Genomic DNA, 20,000 nt, shown 5'->3' with positions numbered 1-20,000 from the left:
TACAAGACGGAATCATCTTTAAAGGCCAAAGATGTGTTATCCCTGAGACCTTGAGACAGAAAGTTAAAGAGAAGATCCACCATGCTCACATCGGAATACAAGGATGCCTGAGAAGAGCATGTGAGGTTGTTTGCTGGCCTTCTATAAATCAATAAATCACGGATTACATTGAACACTGTGATACATGTAACATGTACGCCACCCACTCTCAGTGTGAGCCTCTTATAGTTCATGATGTGCCTGAATGCTGCTGGCAGAAAGTTGGTTCTGACATATTCACCTTAGATGAGAAAAACTATCTTTGTGCTGTAGACTATTATTCTGGTTATTTTGAAATTGACCATCTTGAGAGGAAGACTGCAAGATCCATTATCACCAGGTTGAAACGCCATTTCTCCAATCATGGTATACCTAACCTGTTCCAGAGCGACAATGGCCCACCCTTTGACTCTCAAGAGTCTAGAGATTTTGCAGCAGCTTATGAGGTCGAGTTAGTCACCTGTTCTCCCAACTACCCTCAAAGCAACGGCCGCATAGAGAACGCTGTTAAAACAGCAAAGCAGTTAATGAAGAAATCCAAGCAAGCTGGAACCGATTTTTATTTAACACCGTTGGACTGGAGAAACACCCCGACAGAGGGCGTAGGCTGTTCACCCGTGCAAAAACTTTGTGGCTGAAAGACAAGAACACTTTTTCCAACAGTAACAAGTCTTCTGAAACCTACGACAACCCCTGGTGTGCGAGAGAAACTTCTTAAGAAGAAAGAGCGTCAGACCTATTACCACAACAGAGGAACTCGAGAGCTGTTGCCCTTATGCAGAGGTGATGCTGTTGTAATGCTACCTAGTCCCCAAGCACGAAAGTGGAAGAAAGCTCAAGTTGAAGACCAAGTGGATGTGCGATCATATGCAGTACGCACTGAAGATAGAAGAGTTTTTCGAGAGAAACTGAAGGCACCAAAGGCACCCACACACCGGAAGTAGAGGTCTGGCCTTCAAAGATCACGGTTACATCAACACCGCCAGCAGAAGGAGCGGTAAAGGACTCTGAGGAGCTGCCCATACAACCACCCCAACTGGTATCAGCAGACGTCTCTACTCCACCCTCAAGTCCCACAGTACCAGCACTAGCACCTGTGAAAGACCCACCTGCAGGAGTAGCCGCAGCAACCAGGAGCAGACGTCAGATTAAGTTACCTGCTCGTTTCAAGGACTTGAAGATGACCTAGTTTTACTCAGAGACATTGAACTTTTCGTTGTGTTCTATTTCAACTCAGGAACTTTGAACTTTTGCTCATTTTGCTGCCATTTATTGGGCTCAGTTTTCCTAATGCGTTTTTGTATTTATTACTTAGACGGGCATTTTTTTAAAGACCATCACTTGTATCTTTATTGTAGTACAAGTTTTTCTTTATTTTTGCTTTTCGTTACAAAAGGAAGGGTGTAATGTCATGTGATAGTTGTTATCCAATAGGATGCTGTATTTTACATGAACTCACGATCTTGTACAGGAGTCTTGAGTGAACCGACTTATGTATTAAAAGCATCATTTGTTTGTGTTTACAAGACCCGTTTGCTTCTGTACAAAGCCACAACGTGACACATATAACTGTAAGTTATATGCTTAGAAGAATCACACAGGGTGACCCTTTATATAAACACAACCCCAACCTAATATTACTCAATGACAGCATTAGGTTCCACCAGAAAAACCTGAAATGCTTTTCAGGCTTCCTTTGTAACACTGCTCAGGTTGCTCTTTCAAGAGCAATGATCATTTATGCCAACATTCACTAATGACGACCATTGGGCTGGCTACATGTATTTGTACACATTTCTGAACTGTATCATTTTTTGAAAAGGACGGTGCCTACTTAAATTCAAAGGTATTTTTGCGCGGGTAACTGAATATACGGGAAAAGCAGATGTTAACAAGTATTATTGAGATCCAAAAAGTAAATTGGGGGTAACCAGGCATTTTTCAAAGATAATTAATCAACAATATTTGTAAAAAGCTTTAAAATACAAAGCAACATATGGTGTTCTTTGCCAAATTGAAGCTTAATTATCTCTGAAAAATGTATGGTTACCCCCAATTTTCTTTTTGGATACCAAGAGCACTTGCTAAGTTCTGCTTTCTCCGCATAGTTTTGCACCGTGCAAAATTATCCCTGTATTAATAGGGTAGCACCGCCGATAGCAAATCCAAGTATCTCGAGATGCGCAGAACGTATGCGCAATAACAATAGTAGGCACCGTCCTTAAGCCATTCATCCCTGAAGCATCCCTCATTGACTTAGTCTAGTAGCATTGGCTGGTTTTAGATGGAGTAAATAAATCTCATCTTCAGGACTGTCTTTTTGTAAACTGCTAGCTAATGTATGTGTAGCTAGATTGTTTAAGTTGTAAATAGAATAGGTATTTAAAGATATGCCCAGAAATGCACATAGTTAGATGCTCGAACATCACTCATGTCATGGAATACGGACAAACAATGTCACAAAGTGTCCCCCAAATGCTGCTCTTTAACTAAAGATCAACTGCTGCATTTACCCTAAGCTAACTTTTATCCTTACCTTGTTGTTGAAAATTGCCTAGACTTAAAGGGACACTTCGTGTCGGATGTCAAAATTGGACGTGCATCTAATTAGGTGCATTTCTGGACATAAGTGATAAGTGATTTAATTTACTTAATTAGCTTACTTTTATATATTTAATTAGTTATTTATAAATTAAAAGCTTAGTTCACATTCTGTGCACCCTTGTTAAACTACCTCATTTTTGCTTTTGTTACATTATTAGACGGACTTAGATGATGGCCATTGTCCTTCGTGGTCTAATCAGCTACATGGTCTCTACAATGTCTACCAGTTTGTGCATGGCAACATGAGAGGTTAGTGTTATATAAATGTGGTTCCTGTAGCAAATGTATACTGGGTTAGCCTATTCTGAAGAAATGAGCCAAATGTAAACGAACGATGGGAACACATTACCCATTACCATTACCCATAATAGTGGTGTAGGATACTTCAGGCCCCTTTTGACGGTTGGAAATTGAGCGTTCTGATTGGTCGATTCCAATTTGGGCGGGAAATTCAAATTTGGTTGCACGGGACACGTACGTTAGGGGGACATTCAAACCATGACGTCAAAGACATGTGACACTGTGCGGACCCTCAGGAAACAGGTTGGGGTGTTTTGCGTAACCATGCTGGATACAAAGATAACGGTCGGGAAATTCAAAATTCAAACAGTGACGTCCCATGGGTCAAGATAGGGATGACGTCACAAAGTCCCAAGCCCCTCACGATTAAAGTAAAAAAAAACAACAAGACAGGATCGTTTCTTTCCGAATCAAACGGTTTAATAACTAGAATCATCAAGGTACTATTTGTAGAACAAGAAGAAAAAAGCATAAAATACGGTCACACCAAGAATGGGTGCCCCGTAACAAATATTTACAATATATACAAGACATGGAGTAGAGTCTCCTTAAAGTCACCCCAGTTCCGTAGTGTCCCTACTCAGTTTTTTTTCTTAGTGCCCCGCACACCCACCCCGTAACTTTGCCTTACATCTCCTCGTCCTCGTCCGACAGGAGTCCGGAAAGAAGATGAGCGTTGGCTGCATCCACGTCCGACAGGAATCCGTGGGCATCCTCATCAGCATTGTCATTCTCGGCGAGACAGTGCCCATAAGGATACGTGATCGCGGTTCCCGGTCGAAGGATGCGTTTGTTGAAGACGAGTTGATAGTCTTTGTGGGCGGGCTGGGTACGAAGTTCGTACTGTTTGGATTTAGGGATGATTTTACGTGCTTGATGAATGTGCGTTTTCCGTGGTGTCTCCAGTGGATGTTGGAGTTCGTCCAAGGTGTTTTGACGCAACACCTCATAATTGAGTTGCGCCATTCCCTCCACATTGAGCGAGTGTCCCTTGACTTTACATTCCGTCTTATCATCGTTGCATCGGTACCCATAGTTTGACGTCAGGTTGATCAGCACAATGCACATAGAGGACGGAATCCGTGTCGTAATAGAGGACCTGTTTCCCGAGGAGTTCCAAGGCTTCGTACAACCGTAAGCGTACCCAGCAGGTGGTAAAGGCCGCAATGAACACATTGGTGTTGACATTGAGTTCCTCGCACTCGTCCTTGGCACGGTAGTGCACCTTCACCCAGTTCTCATCGAGGCAACTGATGTACCGAATGTCATGTTGGTCGGAGTCCATGAAGAGCTGGAAAGGTAGAGGGTCAAAGAAGGGTTTTACCTGCATCAGGTTATCCCTCTGTCCAAACTTGCCCCACAAGGAATTGAGCATTAGTTTGGCGAAAGACCGTCGACCCGGATTGTAAGCGATCTTAGTTGGGTCGAGATGAATTCCTTCATGACGCTCAAAGTCCTCCACATAGGCCTGTCGTTGCTCTTCCGTGTCGCACCCACTAGGCCATCCGGACACTTCCACTTTGATCTTAAGCCAAGTGTTGACATACTCGGCAAACAATCCATGGCGTGTTTCCTCAAAGTGGCACACTTCGTGGACGTGTTGAATCACGTGCACATGCTGGATACGTTGGTTTGGAAGCGGGTCTTCCTCCTGCAGCCGATGTTCTTGCCACAACAGCCATTCCATAGCGGCCTTGGAGTGATTGGTGATGAGTCGCCATCCCTTACAGGTTTGGAGGCGATGGTCTCTTCCTCCATGCGGTTGAGGCGATAGTCATGCAGACAAGCTCCTGCAATCGTCATTTTGTCAAAGGGACAAAAGCCGGTCTGTTCGCGGAACTCACGACGAAAGGTCAAACAACCCTCTCGGAGGAGCTTTACGTCAGAGATACAGTAGTCCACGAGATCCCTCTGGATATCAAACTGTGCCTCGTTCGCCACTTGAGCCGTGTACCATTGCTCAAACTCTGCTTTTCCTTTAGTGGACATGGTTTCAGGGGTGTACATCTCTCTCGGTGGCATGGGACCCACATAGTCGGCGTTCGCAGGGGTGTTGAAAAGATGTGGAAAATACCCCTTCTTGAAATGGTCGGGATCCAACCCAAATGTTTTGGTAAACGAAGCCAGAGCCATGGCGAAGAACGACATGGAGTCGATGAAGCAAATGTACCCACCCCTGTAAGTGAGCTCCAGCAGTTTGCCACCCGTACGTGTTGGCTTAAACTTTTGTTTGCGCTCGATCAAACGCTTCACCACAAAGTAAGAGTCGTAACCCTTGAAATTGTGAGCAAAAGCGGTGACGTAGCGTGTGTCCTGCTCTGTCAATTGTTCCAGCCATTCCAGAAATTGTTCCATGCAATTCTCGCCACGAAAGATGTGAGGCAAGGCATCCTCTTCTGTCATACCCACCACCAAATTAGGCACATGCACACCCGTATCTTGCATGGCCTCTGTATCCCAAAAGACGAGTAGCGGTGGGTGGTAGGTATTGTCCTCCTCCTCCTCCTCCTCACCCTCCATAGCAGTATTGGGGTCATTGCGTGCCTCACGATGGAGTCGCGTCCGCTTGTTGATTTGTACGATGCGAGCACGGTCTTCGGAGTCCGTGGGGATTTTTCACGAAGCATTGATGCTGGTTCAAATCCGTCATTTCGTGGCACGACGGGCATTCACTGTACCCGCACCGATGTTCGTCTTGTTCATTCATCGAACGAAGCAGTTTCCTGCAGTTTGCACATTTGTGCCACGAGTCGCATACCGATGAGTGATTGGGACCACACGCTTTTCCACTGAGGGTCTTGGTCTGGTGGAGTTGAAAGCAAGCATCCCCATAAAATTGACGACGACAATGACGACAGGGGATGTGGGCAGGACGTTTACGCAAGTACGCCTCGATGTAATCGTCGCACTCATTCTGTTGGCAACCAGGGCGGTGAACGCCTTTCCCTTCAGAACATTGGTGACGGCCCCTTACATTGTAGGGTTTCAGACACCGTCCACAAAAGTAGCCTTGCCCAAAGAATCCTGGCAACGAGGTCAATGTGTCGTAATGTTCGTCCTCGTGGAGAAGGGCTAACAAGGTAACACCCTGTCCAAACGCAAAACAGGCGTATTGTCGATTCGCGTCCACCACGATTCGGTAATCCCGAAGACTGGGTGCTTGAGCCAAAGTGGCTAGTTCCTGGAGACCCATGGGACCCGGCTGGAGTCCGGTTTCCTCCAAGAGAGCCATAGCCGCTTCGTTGCGACGTCGTTGACACTTTCTGGTCCACTTGTGCCGCTCGTTTATGTTGGAACCTGCCAGGTGCAGGCCTCGAGCGGTGACGATAGCACGCGCACAACAGAGTCCTGCATCGTCCCTGGGCATGTTCACAATACACTTTTTGTTGAGACGAAAATGCGCCGAGGATTCGTAGCCGGGTTGTTTATTTTTGGAGATGCCACTTCCTTGAGGTCCTGCCTGGACATGGACGAATTCCAGTTCAAAAGGTTCGTCCGGGTCGTATTCTTCCCCGGAATTGAGTTTTTGAGCCAGATCATCCAAAAAAGCCGTCACCGTGTCCGGTTCCTGACGCCACCGATGGACACGTAATCCTCTAGAAAAAGAGTTGTCGTAGCGTGGCGAATGAAAACGAAAAAACACACGATCACGATCATGGATGGTAGCATCATCCAACAAGGTTTCTATGGCACCCCGTAATCTTTGAGCGAGCGCATGGTTGATGTTTTGGCGCCGTGAATCCAAACGTCCTTGTTGTTCCAACCGTGTCCTAAAGATGCATTCACGCACTCCCATGACAGCGGATCGACGCTCCATGATGGGGTCCAAAACAAAACGAACATGGCCTCCTCCACCTACTTGTGCAGGAGCTTCCTCAAAGAAAGAAGGTGTGTTTTGACGAACAAAGGCCTCATGATCGTCATGTAACCTTTGCCGATGCTCGGTGACATGGAGATGTTCATCATCCATGGGAACTGCCAGCTGCCGTTCCACTTCGTCGAGAGCCTGAACTAACAGTTCATCGTCATCACTTTCCATCAAATCCACCACATGCCGCAGTTGTTCTTCCCTCAGCAAAGCACGTTGCTCCTCTAAAGACAATCCACTAGGTCCTACACTTGGAGAAGACATCACGAGCAAATGAACGGAAAACCACGCGCTGCGTTCATTTTAAAGGTCGGGCTTCGCAGGGGGTAGAAAATCACGGACCTTGGGTGACCTTTCCAGCACGTGAACACAAAGCAGCTCATTCGCTCGGTATTTATGGCCTGACTTGTAAGGTCACACCAAGGTTTAAGAGGGATGGGGGGGGTACCCCCAACATTTTTATGGCCTGACTTGTAAGGTCACACCAAGGTTTGAGAGGGATGGGGGGTACCCCCCAACATGTTTATGGCCTGACTTGTAAGGTCACACGACCTCATGACTGGGGATGGGGGGGGGGTATCCCAAAAACCTTCGTGGTCTGATGCCTCCTAAAGGCCAGAGAGAGTGGTTTAGAGTTTACTACATGGCAGAAGAAGATTTGGATCAATAAAGACCAGACACATGGAAGTCCAGAACTTGGCTTTGTTTTAATGTTTGTAACCACAACAACGTCAGTCAGCCATGAACGTTTTTTACAATTTGAGTTTTTGTTTGGCTTGCATGATTCTCTTCACGATGGCTTCGGCCCAGGTTTTCTTGCCGGGAAGATGGTTGATGGCCTTCACCATTTTTGCATCGGCTTTCCATTTGTCTTGTAAATTCTTGGCCTGGGAATAATCGATGTCATGTTGTTTGGCAATCTTGTCCAACCGATTGAAATTCGATGCCCGTCTTCTCCAACAGCTTTTGCAGATCCAATGTGCCCCCTTTCTGGCGCCTTCGTCGCCGGGTCTTGGGAGGCAACGCCTGCCTTCGGGTCGTGTGCTTTTTCTGACGGTGCTTAGAAGTCCTGCCCATCGAGACGCCGTCGGAGTTTGGTGTCAAAATCCAGCCAACCGGGTGGGCGTTGTAATTTATCTGTTTCGGTCGGGCGATGACCTCGGTTCTTCCGAGCTTTCCTCTTGGCGGATCGGGCAGTCCCTTCCATCATCTCAGCCACACTCTCACCCAACATGGGATCTCCACCAAAAGGGAGTTCACCCCATTCGACAAGTGGGGTCATCGTCTTGGGGGTGGGTTTTTTCTTCTTTGCTTTCTTTTTGGGCACTGGCGTCTTCTTTTTAGGGGTCACAAAACGAAGACGTTTCTTCGCTTTAGGAGGTGGACCCGCAGCGGCCGGTGTGGCTAGAGGTTCTGCCTCACCTGCTGCCGGTCGTTTCTTCTTTTTCACCAGTTGCGTCAACAACGTCTGTAACGGGCCTTGCGTAAACGCTTCCCCTTCCACGTCCTCGTCCTCCTCAGCACCACCTGCACCACCACCAGGACCTCCTCCAAAACCCACGGGACGTTGAACGGCTTTGGTCCATTTACGCACTTCGCGCGACAAAGGTTTGACCAACGCTTCTTTCATGGCCGGCGGGATGTCCTCTGCCATGAGAAGGGCGGCTTCTCTAGCAGCCAGTCGTGCGGCTTTGGTCACTTGAGAATTATCGGTCAAACGTTCTTTGTACACTTGCTCCAACCGACGGAGCCGTTCCGGATCCACCAACACCCGTTTTTGGAACCCAGGAATGACGTTGTTGTCACCACTCATCGTAACGTGTCCCAACATTCGTGTGATGCCTCGTTTTTATAGTAGAGGGTTTGTTTCTCTTGACGTTCTCGTTCCAAATGCCCTTCCAATTGACGTACTTGATGTTTCAGATCGCCCAGCTTTCGTTCGAGTTGACTTAGGTCTTTATTCCGTTCTTGAAGTTGGTCGGTCAATTGACGTATGATCTCGCATTGTTCACGTTCGCGATGTCGAAGATGTCGGATCTGATCTTTCATCACACAAATTGAACGAGAACCGTACGTCCACGTATCACACCATCCATTGTCCATGTTATGCAATCCTTGCCAGAACTGGATCACAATGACACCTCATCACCCACCGACGCTCTTTTATGGACGCGTCCACCTCGCAGGCAATGGTTGCACGCCGTGTCCAAAGACCCCGACCTTGCTGACTCATCATGATCTGACGACGCTTTTTCAAGGAATGTTTACGACGGGTCATGTCTCTCAGTGCTTGTTGATGAGGTCGTAACTTGGTCAGGGTGGACGACGATACGGGAATCTTTCCACGAAGCGTGTTAATGACCAATTCGCTCAAGGCATTGATCTGATCGGCATTGGCCGCTTGCAAGCGTTCGCCTCCCGCTTTCACCCCAGCTTGGATGAGTGCGGCGGCTTTCCGTTTGACTCCTCGTTTCAAGGTTTGTCCGATGACATCTCCAACAACACCACTGGAAGCTGTACGAAGTCCCGATTGCAACGATTCCAAGATGACGGGCGCAGCGATCTGAATCAATTCCTCTGTGAAACTGTCCCCGCCTTGACCGCGTGCAGCGGGAGGGTAATACCGCGTCAGACTTCCGCCTCTCATGGGGATGTTGTGTCTTTGCCTAGGAGGGGCGACCGGTTTTTATACGTGCGCCCCACGACGACGAAATTGAAAGGTGACGATGGTCTTGCCTTTTCCAAATGCAACCAGATGTCCACTACTTTCGGCCAAACTGACTTCGATCACGTCTAAGTACGGGCGACGTAACGGTAACCATTGGATGTGTAGAGGTTCGAAATACACAGTACCCACACCACTTCGTCGGTAATAGACTTCACGTACTAAAGGATGCGATGCATCCCCCACAATGTTACTGTTCACCACATCCGAATACAAGAGCAAGGTTCTCGACGTCTGGGTGACGGCCTGTTCGAAAGCTTTATTGAGATTCCGAAATTTCCACTCCACCATCTGACTGAGAACGAGTTCGTCGTCCGATCCATAGGGGACGGACCACAGACGATTGGTAGGCCATTCAGTCGCACTCACATGGGTCATTTTTTGGGCATCCTTTTCGTAGAGGGAATATTCGAGATTGGGACCCAAGTTGTACGTTCCATCCTTCATTCTCGTCAACCATCCCAAGCGTAAGGCGACATGTTTCTGAATGGAAAATCGGATGTCGGCTGAGTGGATATCGCGTAAGGTCTTCCGCTCCATCACGGCATCCTCTTCTTCCCAATGAAACGTCACCCGCCTATGGTCCAGCACGCTCCCACCTCTAATGTTTTGGAGCGTTGTGTTTCTCTGCCATTCCATCTAATGAAGGAGAGCTTTCATGAATCCCACCCCATCGACGATGGCGGATTGCTTTCGAATGAGATCATCGCGGTGAACCGTATCTGTTTGGATATGGATTCGGTCGGCATCCACTTGATACCGGTTTGATAACAAACTGTCTTTGTTGGGATCCAACAATTCTTTCAAATCCAACCCTTGATCGGGCATGGACACAGAGGTCAGACCCACTTCCCAGTCTCCATCAAATTTCACAGGATGCGGTAAACGGACTTTGAAACTGCTGCTGGTATTATTCGGAAATTCTGGCGAGACATCACTGAGTAAAACGACACGATCCATGACGACGACGACGACGAAAATGGAGACAGAGGGTGGTCGATGTCTCCTTAGGAAACGTCACGGGACGCCCGTTCACTTCTGTCACACGTACGTGTGCCGTCTCGATCGTAGATCCGCGAAGACGATGGTAGTGCACCTGACGCGGTTCCCACCAGGCGCCTCCGCTTTTATAGGGGACGGTTTGCAGCAATTCGTCGTACGACTCCTCTAACCATTGACTTTCCACCAGATTGACGTAGACGAATAAGGGACGTTCGATCGTCTGCACTGCCAACGGGGTCTGCTTGAGTTTGTCAAAGGCTTCGTTCAGACGGACAAAGTGCCAATTGAAGGCTTTGGCCATCACCATGAAGTGGGCTCCCTGATACAAACTCGTCCATCCCTGACCCTCCGTGATGATTGCTACAGGACCATGGGCAAAATCATTGGGATATTCTTGAAAGACTGATCCGTCGCGGAATGATTCTTTGGCATAATCTGGCATCGGTTCATTTTTATCAAAGGGTACCATCAGTAGATTGGGACCTCGCTTATAATGCCCCGGCGTAAACCGGTCCAAACCGGGATTGGTAGTCAACCATCCCATGTGTAGAGCCAATTCGACGACCCATCCAAAATATTTCCATTGGATGCCACTTTTAAACACCTCCGTATTGTCCAAGATCAAATCGTCTCCCTCCCATGCAAACGTGGCTACAGTTCGGTCTATCCTCGTCTTTGGGGGGTCTTGCTGGTATCGAGGTACTCAAAGTGAAGGTGCTCCCCAGCTCGCAAATCGTCCGCGATCTTCTGTTCCATTCGATGGATGATCTTCTTGTATTTCGACACCCCGTTTATTGCGTGCGATCTGTAGTTTGTTATTGACCTTTTTTGTGGTGCTATAGTAGTAGGTGCACAGGTATCCTTCCTTATTCCATGTTTCCGGATGTCCCACCCCATGGTACGCCTCGTGGACCATAATTTTTTCGGGGTGTCCAGGCTCGGGTGGTGGAATGAGAGGGAACGACGCGCCCGACAGTCCCACTTCCCATCCGTCGTCCTCTTGCCACAGGCGATCTTTAGGCAACCGTGCCTTGAAGTCAGAGGGACCATTGTCAGGAAACTCGGCTTTCTGCACATGACTCGACAAGGTAGCGTAACACGACATGGTTCATCTTTTTTATTTTTTTAAAAAAATCTCTTTTTATACATGCGTCAAGGAGGAACGAGGGACCCAACTATCATATTTTGGGGGCCAGCCCAACCATCGGACTTTCACCGCGTGTCCACGTCGTTGTAAAATCTCTTCCACTCGGAACAAAGCGTCGTCTGGCACGGTGACTTTTTGGACATCTTGCTCGTAAAAACTCCCTTCCAAGGGCGTGCCATCCCATTCTTCCAAGTGATAAGTAACCACAGGTCCTCGCACCACACGTCTCACCATAAAGACTTCTTCCGTCCAACCAGGGAGATAGCCTTTCTTGAACGGACGATGTTTCTTACTCAAACGGACACGATCGCCACCTTGAGTTTAGGTCGAGGGCAACGTTTCAAACGTTTTCCATACAGTTTGGTCCATACAACGCGATCGTTATCATCGGTGACGTCTCGTGGGGCCATGCCAATACTTCAATGACGGGTCTGATTGTACCCGTTTAACAATTGAGGTAACACGTTCAGGTACGTTCGAGTATTTCGTGCGGTAAAATACCGATACATGCGTTCTTTCAACGTACAATTGAAGCGTTCCACTATGGATGCTTTGGCATCCCCGTGCGTTGAAAAGTGTTGGATCCCTTCTCGTTCCAACATCCGACGAAACGGAGCATTGTAAAACTCTTTGCCCAGATCCGTCTGTAAACATTGAGGTTTTCGTCCTTGTCGTAACACGTTTTCAAAAGCTTGAGTCACCGCAGTGCCTGTCTTGTTCTTCACGGGGACCACCCAAGCGTATTTGGACAACACATCGATGACCGTCAAGAGATAGCGATGCCCACCATTCCATCGTTTGAGAGGTTGCACCTCCACCAAATCGGCTGGCCATTGTTCGTCCTTGTGAAACACCAAGACCGGGAGTGTCTCGCACCGTCGTCGAACGGGGCGATGCAGTGTGTAGGCCAATTCCCCTTGCAATTCTCGTAAGGCTTCCTTCTGCGTCAATCCTTGAGCTTGAGCGTACCGAGCGACACCACCCAATGAACCTGGGGTCTGAGGATCCGTGTAGGCACTCACAATGGGCGTGGTGGTGACACGGCGGCAGCGTTTCTGTTTCGACATGTTTTGGTGACGAGCCAACGCGTCGTCAACTCCAGAATGGTCGGGATGTCCTGTTGATGATGCTTTTTAAGGGTTTGCCACGTATGATAAGCACGTTCGGGTCCGAGTGTCGTCATCAACCAGTCCATATAGACAACAAAATGACTCCACTTATAGTCGATTCCTTCTTTCATGACTTCGAACACCGCTAGGGTATCGATGGGTTCGTCGGTAGGAAATCCATCCCACTCGTGTGTGCCTCCGAGCAGCTTCATCATTTCCCGACAAAGCCAAGTCAACAAACGCCAGCGAACCCGTTGTTCGAATTCACGATAAGGGAGTTGGGTCACATGAGCGACGACCACTCTCAACAGACGTTGTCCAAACTCAACACACGACATAATGACACACACCAATTTGAGGGTTTAAGCTTTTATTTATACCTGATCGATTTCCATCTCAAGCATTTTCAATTGTTCAAAACAAGCATGCAACAGTTCAGGCGTAATGGGGCGGGTGCGTTCTAATCGCCGGCACCACCTTTGCTGCAATTCGTCGTGTTCCATCCACTTTTTCTGTTGAACCATCCATCGCCGCTTTCTCACGTACTTCTCTAGTTCCTCCTCCAACTGGTTGTCCGGCAGGCTGGGTACCTGGATCACCACCGTTTTCGTTCTCCAACTCTTGTTTTTTTCTGGCTTGATGAGGGTCCCATGGAGCGTTCACTTCGAGCAACCCACTGGCTTTTTCCTCCCGTTCTCCTTTCCAGCCATTCTTTCTGGCTTCTTGCCATCGGTGCTGAAAGATCTGGTCCGACCATTCACGGTCCAACCATTGGAAGAACCGGCAGGGCATGTTCTGGCGACACGTCAAGAAAAAGCGTCCCACATAGGGGAATCAGGGTTCATCGTTCGTACCACTTTACTTTTCTCCCCACAAAAACAGTGGCATGGTCCTTTCTTGATGTCGTGATGGAGTTGTAGTGGTACTTCAGTCTGCCATTCGTAGGCTCGATCCACACCCATCACCCAAAAGGGACACACCTCATTGTACTCTTTACAATAGACGTATCGGAAGGACGGATCCCCTCTGGTCTGGTTCTCGCCTAAAGGAGTCTCGTGGAATGGACACAAAGGTACCTTGGGCTCTGGGGATGGTTCGGGTAGGGGTTCCAAGACAGCACCAGGTTCTAAGTCAGGTCGTGGCTCCATAGGAGTCACGACGGCCGGTTCTTGAGGTTCTGGTTTCACCTCCTCAGGGGTCACCACCACAGATCCTTGTGTAGGAAGTAAGGGTTCCATCATCGCTTCGTAGCTGGGCAAGTCCTCTAAATCAGGGACTGACTCTAAGTGTTCTTTCAATTCTGCGCTGAGAGGCGTCCACGCCACCGTCTCTGTAGGTGGGGGGCCTGAGGTGACGAGAGCGTCCAAGGTTTCTGCGGCTTTGTTCAACTCCGCTTCGTCTCGTTTCTTTTTCTCTTCCCGCTTTTTCTTACGCCGCTCCGCATCTTTTTGACGGCGGATTTCCTTAGCGTCCTTCATGATCTTGGCGGGGGGTTCAGCTGCTTCACGGACGACATCGTGTTTCTGGCTAGCACGAGAACGTTTCGATGGTTTCTTCTTGTTCTTCTCCTCCTTCTCTTCTCGAAATGGATAGCGAGCAGGCGACAGGTCTCCGTACTTCCGAGATATGCTCATCTTCTTCTTCTTCTCAAGACAACTGACAACGAATGAAGTGTGTCTCGCGTATTTATGGTTGGACGGCAGCACGTGATGTCACATTCCAGGGTCTGTGATTGGTTCTTAAGGATGGTGCCACATTTGGGCGACCCTGTCATTGGATGCTCAGAGTGGTGTCAAGGACATTCAAGGTCAGTCCCATTCTGGCGGCTCTGTCATTGGTCTGCAGAAAGTAGCGTCAGCTTTGGTCCACGTCAACACCCTTGGGTATATAAAGAGTCATGCCAGCGAGAACCGTCAGGTTGTCATGAGCTTGGAGAGGTGCTGTAGACGCATAGACTTGTTGCTGGACGCTCTCTTGTGTGAGGGCTGCAAAGAAGACAAAGACGAAGAAACAGAGCTCATTGACCTGATGACTTGGGTTCTCCATCAAAATTGTCGTGAGTGCCGATTTGTCCGCTACCTTCTCCAGAAAGCAGACGATCTCGATGTCCCACTCCTATACAAAGACAATCGGAGTACAAACGGATTCTACGACCTTAACACTCCTCAAACGTCTGGACGCCCTACTAGACCGATACTTGTGCAAGTGTTGTCGGTACGACAAGAACCAACTGTCCCTATCGGACTTGAGCACGTGGGCACCGGACCGAAATTGTCGTGAATGCCGCTATGTCGTCGACGCAGCCGACGATCCCGACCCAGATGTCTGTGACTTCTACTCCGAACGAGGAATGCCCGAGCAATACTACTTCCCACCCGAAGACTACCCACCTTCTCGATAAAGTATGTCTAGTGATCGACCTAGAAGGATTTTGTTTGGGAGACCAATTTCTTCCTAGGAAACTTGGTTGGTGCGATTGGACGGGTCAACACAGGGGATCGATTCATTACAAACCTTCCGTGCCTTGGCATGATCTCTCACCTAAAGATCAACGAACGGCGTATGACTGTACGACCCACATCCACAGGCTCGCGTACTATCCACAAAATTTGTACCATCTGGCTCATCAGTTGAAAACGGATGCCCAACACCTCTACAAACAACACAAGACTTCGGAGCGTTCTCTAGTCGCTTACAAAAACAGTTTGATCCAACGGCGATGGTTGACGAGCTGGGGGATGTCTCACGTCGATTTGGAACCTTTGGGTTGTCCGAAATTCAAGGATCTCCCACGTCTCAGTTCTGTAGGTTCTTGCGGACAACATGAACACCCTCTACAGCTTCATTGCCCTCAAGTGGAATGTTATCACTTTAAAAAGTGGATGCGTGGTCAAAGGGGACTGGATCACGATACTCGCTACATCCATCATGAACGGACCCAACGATTTCTAGCCGCTCAGAAACCCAGGACTGTCTACGGTCGATGTCCACCCAACCACACTATAGACACTTTCGATTTTGTCCCGATCGCATGTAAAACACGCCTTGTTCTTCTCATTAAACGTTTTTTTATTGGACATTCATGTCTGAGTTCTTTATGACGGATCTATGTGTCTTTTTTTATTGATTTTTTTATTTTTTAAAAAAGTAGGACTCGAATGGGTCCTCCAAGGCCTCTGAAACTAAAGGTAGATAGAGGGCTCTCAATCCCACATGGCGTTTTTCGAGAGAGATTCCCGCCCCAGTCCCTCGGCGGAAAGTGCGGTTGAAAACGAGGTCGTCTGATCGGTATAAAATAGCGCATTCGAGTCCAAGAAACCCAAATTTTCAAGATGGAGAGCTGGTGGGACGTCCACCCACCAGAGCTGCAGGAGAAAATTTTAAAGCTAAAAGAAAAGATGGAGCACCAGGATAACATGAAAGCCCTGGCGGAGGAAATAGGTGAGTTTTACCTACAACCCTTATCTGAAGATTGTGATCAAGGAGACTCATGTTGTTTCTTTCTATTTTTTTCTCTCGTAGAAAAGCTAGCCATCTGTCCTTGGACAGCCCATGCAGTAATCCAAGCCACCAGCCCGCCCTCCAGAATCAAAAGCGGACAGTTCCGTTGTTCCCGATGTGGGTTCTACCACAAAATAGGAAATCGATGAATGTATTTGTAATTCGGCCTTTGCCCTCGAGGTGTTTTGTTCCTGCCTAGATGGAGGTAAACTTGTAAATAGTTTTTCAACTTGTACATACCTTTTGTAAATAGTTTTGTCGACTTTTTTAGAAATCTTATAAATAGGACAACTTTTGTTTATGTTTCGTTTGCATGCTCTTTTTTTCCTTCCCGAAAAGGTTGCGGATAAGACTCCTCTGTAAATTTTTAGGGAACTTTTAAACCATATTTTCGCTCTAAATAGTTGTACGTAGACGTTTTTTTAAACTTGTAAGTAGTTTCAGAACGTTTGTAAATATATGTGACAAAAAGAAAGAACTTGTGTTTAGCTTGCATGCTCTTTTTTTTTTCCATTGTGTTTTTTTTTTCCTCCCTGGGAGAATGCGGGTGACCTTCACAATTTTTTTTCGCATTTGGTTAAAAAACAAATATCCTCCATCACTTTTTTAAACCCATCTTTCCGAACTTTTAATTCCGATTTTTTTTTTTTCATTCCTAAGAGCTTTCATTTCATGATCTAGCGCGATGTTCATGAAGTGACATTGAACCGAGCATGTGTTCAAAAAAAAAAAAAACAACTCGCATACTGTTCCTCATGAACTTCCATTTTTTATGTTCCAGCGAATGTTCTAAAATGCTCTGAAATGTTTCGCATCCTTTTTTGGCTGTAAAAGAAAATCATTCCGAATAGTCCGTAAAACATCATTTATTTTTTGTTTGAACAAACAAACCACATAAAGCGCTTGAGTTTGATTTTGAACTTGACCTTGTGACAGACCTCTACTCAAGATTCCTTGACCTTGACTTTATGAGGGGTTTATGCTGACATGACGAATACGTTCACGCGTCCTTTGTTGTTTTGTGGTAGTGTCCATGTCCGTGAAAAAAGAGAGACTCTCGAAAAGAACTATCTTTGATGAAGGATTAAATTTTTTTTCCGTTTCAGAAAAACACAGGTTGCCAACTGCAGCTGTTGCCACGTCATTTCGCGCCAAGAAAAAATTGGTCCGAACACTCCCATCCCTGAGGTTGTTTTAGTATTTTAACGTCATCATGTACATGTGTCAAATCAGATGAATGAATCGTACGTAGCAGAAAGGAGACGGTCAAGCTCAGGGTTGCCGGTTCGAGGTTGAATGATTGGATTTTCTATATTTTTTTTTTCCTAGTCATGGACGAAACCATTTTTTTTTGTTTCTTCTGTTTTTTTTCAACCAATGTCATGGGTTCATCTACAAAGAATGCGTCTTGAATCTTGAGCATAAACCCCTCATAAAGTCAAGGTCAAGGAATCTTGAGTAGAGGTCTGTCACAAGGTCAAGTTCAAAATCAAACTCAAGCGCTTTATGTGGTTTGTTTGTTCAAACAAAAAATAAATGATGTTTTACGGACTATTCGGAATGATTTTCTTTTACAGCCAAAAAAGGATGCGAAACATTTCAGAGCATTTTAGAACATTCGCTGGAACATAAAAAACAAACTTCCATTTGGCACCAATAGCTGATGTTGTGCCTGAAGTTCCCGAGCACATTTTTTCGCCTGGTGATATCGGCAACGGTACTCGTTGATTTGGGGTTGATGTCCGGCTGCATAGAGTTTCTTGGACTCCTTGATCTCTGCTCGGTGTCATTCGCGATATCGTTTCTTTTGAGCAAGAACTTTATCGCAGTTTGCCTGCTTCCATGCACGAATACGTTCACGCGTCCTTTGTTGTTTTGTGGTAGTGTCCATGTCCGTGAAAAAAGAGAGACTCTCGAAAAGAACTATCTTTGATGAAGGATTAAATTTTTTTTCCGTTTCAGAAAAACACAGGTTGCCAACTGCAGCTGTTGCCACGTCATTTCGCGCCAAGAAAAAAACAAGGCTCCTCGAATACAAAAGACAGTACTATGCGAGCCACCGCGAACAAATTCGTGAGGGTAGACGACTCCATCGCCAAACCCACCTCGAACGAATTCGTCAAAGCAGCCGACGATATTACTATACACGCCGGAGAAAGTGCCTCAAAATTCGAAGACGGTACAGGGCAAACCATTGCGAACAAATTCGTGACTACCGCCAACGATATCGCGATACAAGTCGGAGACGTGAGCTGGGTTCGTGTTTGCTCGAAGGCTTGGCGACCGATGCCTGTCCATCGCATGTCATTGATACGGCAGGTGGTGGATGGCTCGTACGTAAGTACGGGCTCCAGCCTCCTACGCCTCCCTACCTGAGAGAAGGCTTGGCACGTGTAGACCGCTTGGCTCCTCCTGCATCCCCGTCTTTGTCGTTGGATCTATCCGACGCCGCCGACCGGCTAGACGAGATATTGCTTCGTGCCTCTCCCGCAGGATCATCGTCCATCGCTTCCGACGTGGTAGCAGAACTAAACGACCTAGTGCCACCCCGCCCTGAACCGGCGTGACGATCCACACGTCTCGCACAACGGCCGCGACGACCCCCAGCAGCGCCAGAGGAGGATAAGGAACCCGTGGTTGATGCCGCACAAATCGTATTGCGGCGCGTGCGGGCGAATCGCGCTCGTTCTCAGGCACGAGCGGAGGTAGACCATGAACAGCGTCAAGCGGCCTTGGAGCGTGAACAGCGCATCCAAAACGCTATTCGAGAAGTAGTGGTTCGTCCAGGACCGGATTTGGATCTGGCTCGAGGAGATGTCCTTTGGGGAGCTCCTCGAATTTTAATCTGACAAGTTGCGGGGTGCGTGTGCGGGGCACCAACTTTTGTGTTTGGACTGAGTAGGGACACTACGGAACTGGGGTGACTTTAAGGAGACTCTACTCCATGTCTTGTATATATTGTAAATATTTGTTACGGGGCACCCATTCTTGGTGTGACCGTATTTTATGCTTTTTTACCTTCTTGTTGTACATACTCCTTAATGATTCTAGTTATTAAACCGTTTGATTCGGAAAGAAACGATCCTGTCTTGTTGTTTTTTTTTTACTTTAATCGTGAGGGGCTTGGGACTTTGTGACGTCATCCCTATCTCGACCCATGGGACGTCATTGTTTGAATTTTGAATTTCCCGACCGTTATCTTTGTATCCAACATGGTTACGCAAAACACCCCAGCCTGTTTCCTGAGGGTCCGTAGAGTGTCACGTGTCTGTGACGTCATGATTTCAATGTCCCCTGTACGTGTTGGCATGTCCCGCCCAAATTGGAATCGACCAATCAGAATGCTCTATTTCCAACTGTCAAAAGGGGCCTGAAGTATCCTACACCACTACTACCCATTATGGTGTAGTTTGTATTACCCTGCAAGACAGGAATACATGTAGTTTACTGAGGATGGCAGAGTCCCATTCTCATTTTCTTTTATTATTTATTTGTTTTGCCTCAATTTAATACAATTATGTATATTAACATACAACAGTAGAGATAGCAATGGCGAGGAAGCCTAAAAGAAACAATTAACAATTTTTGGATGAGGTTGAGCAAAATATCGTGTTTTGTCAGTGGCGAACAGCAAGGCTGAGGCAAATAATTGATCTGCAGGACACTGACAAATCACCATATTTTGCGATAACCGAGGTCAGTAAT

General features: G+C 47.3%; 1 protein-coding gene across 1 annotated transcript in view; it reads left to right on the top strand.

Moving 5' to 3' along the window:
- Positions 1–20,000, top strand: part of LOC138000730 (malate synthase-like) — a 117,888-nt gene that overhangs the window by 12,929 nt on the left and 84,959 nt on the right. Inside the window, exon 4 of the mRNA XM_068847354.1 lies at positions 2,802–2,892. Within this exon, the coding sequence (XP_068703455.1) occupies positions 2,802–2,892 (91 nt within the window). The remainder of the gene's footprint in view (positions 1–2,801; positions 2,893–20,000) is intronic.

This window comes from Montipora foliosa, chromosome 4 (assembly GCF_036669935.1).
Source record: "Montipora foliosa isolate CH-2021 chromosome 4, ASM3666993v2, whole genome shotgun sequence".
Taxonomy (NCBI): domain Eukaryota; kingdom Metazoa; phylum Cnidaria; class Anthozoa; order Scleractinia; family Acroporidae; genus Montipora; species Montipora foliosa.
The sequence above is the reverse complement of the archived record's forward strand: the minus strand, read 5'-3'. Positions and strand labels throughout refer to the sequence as shown.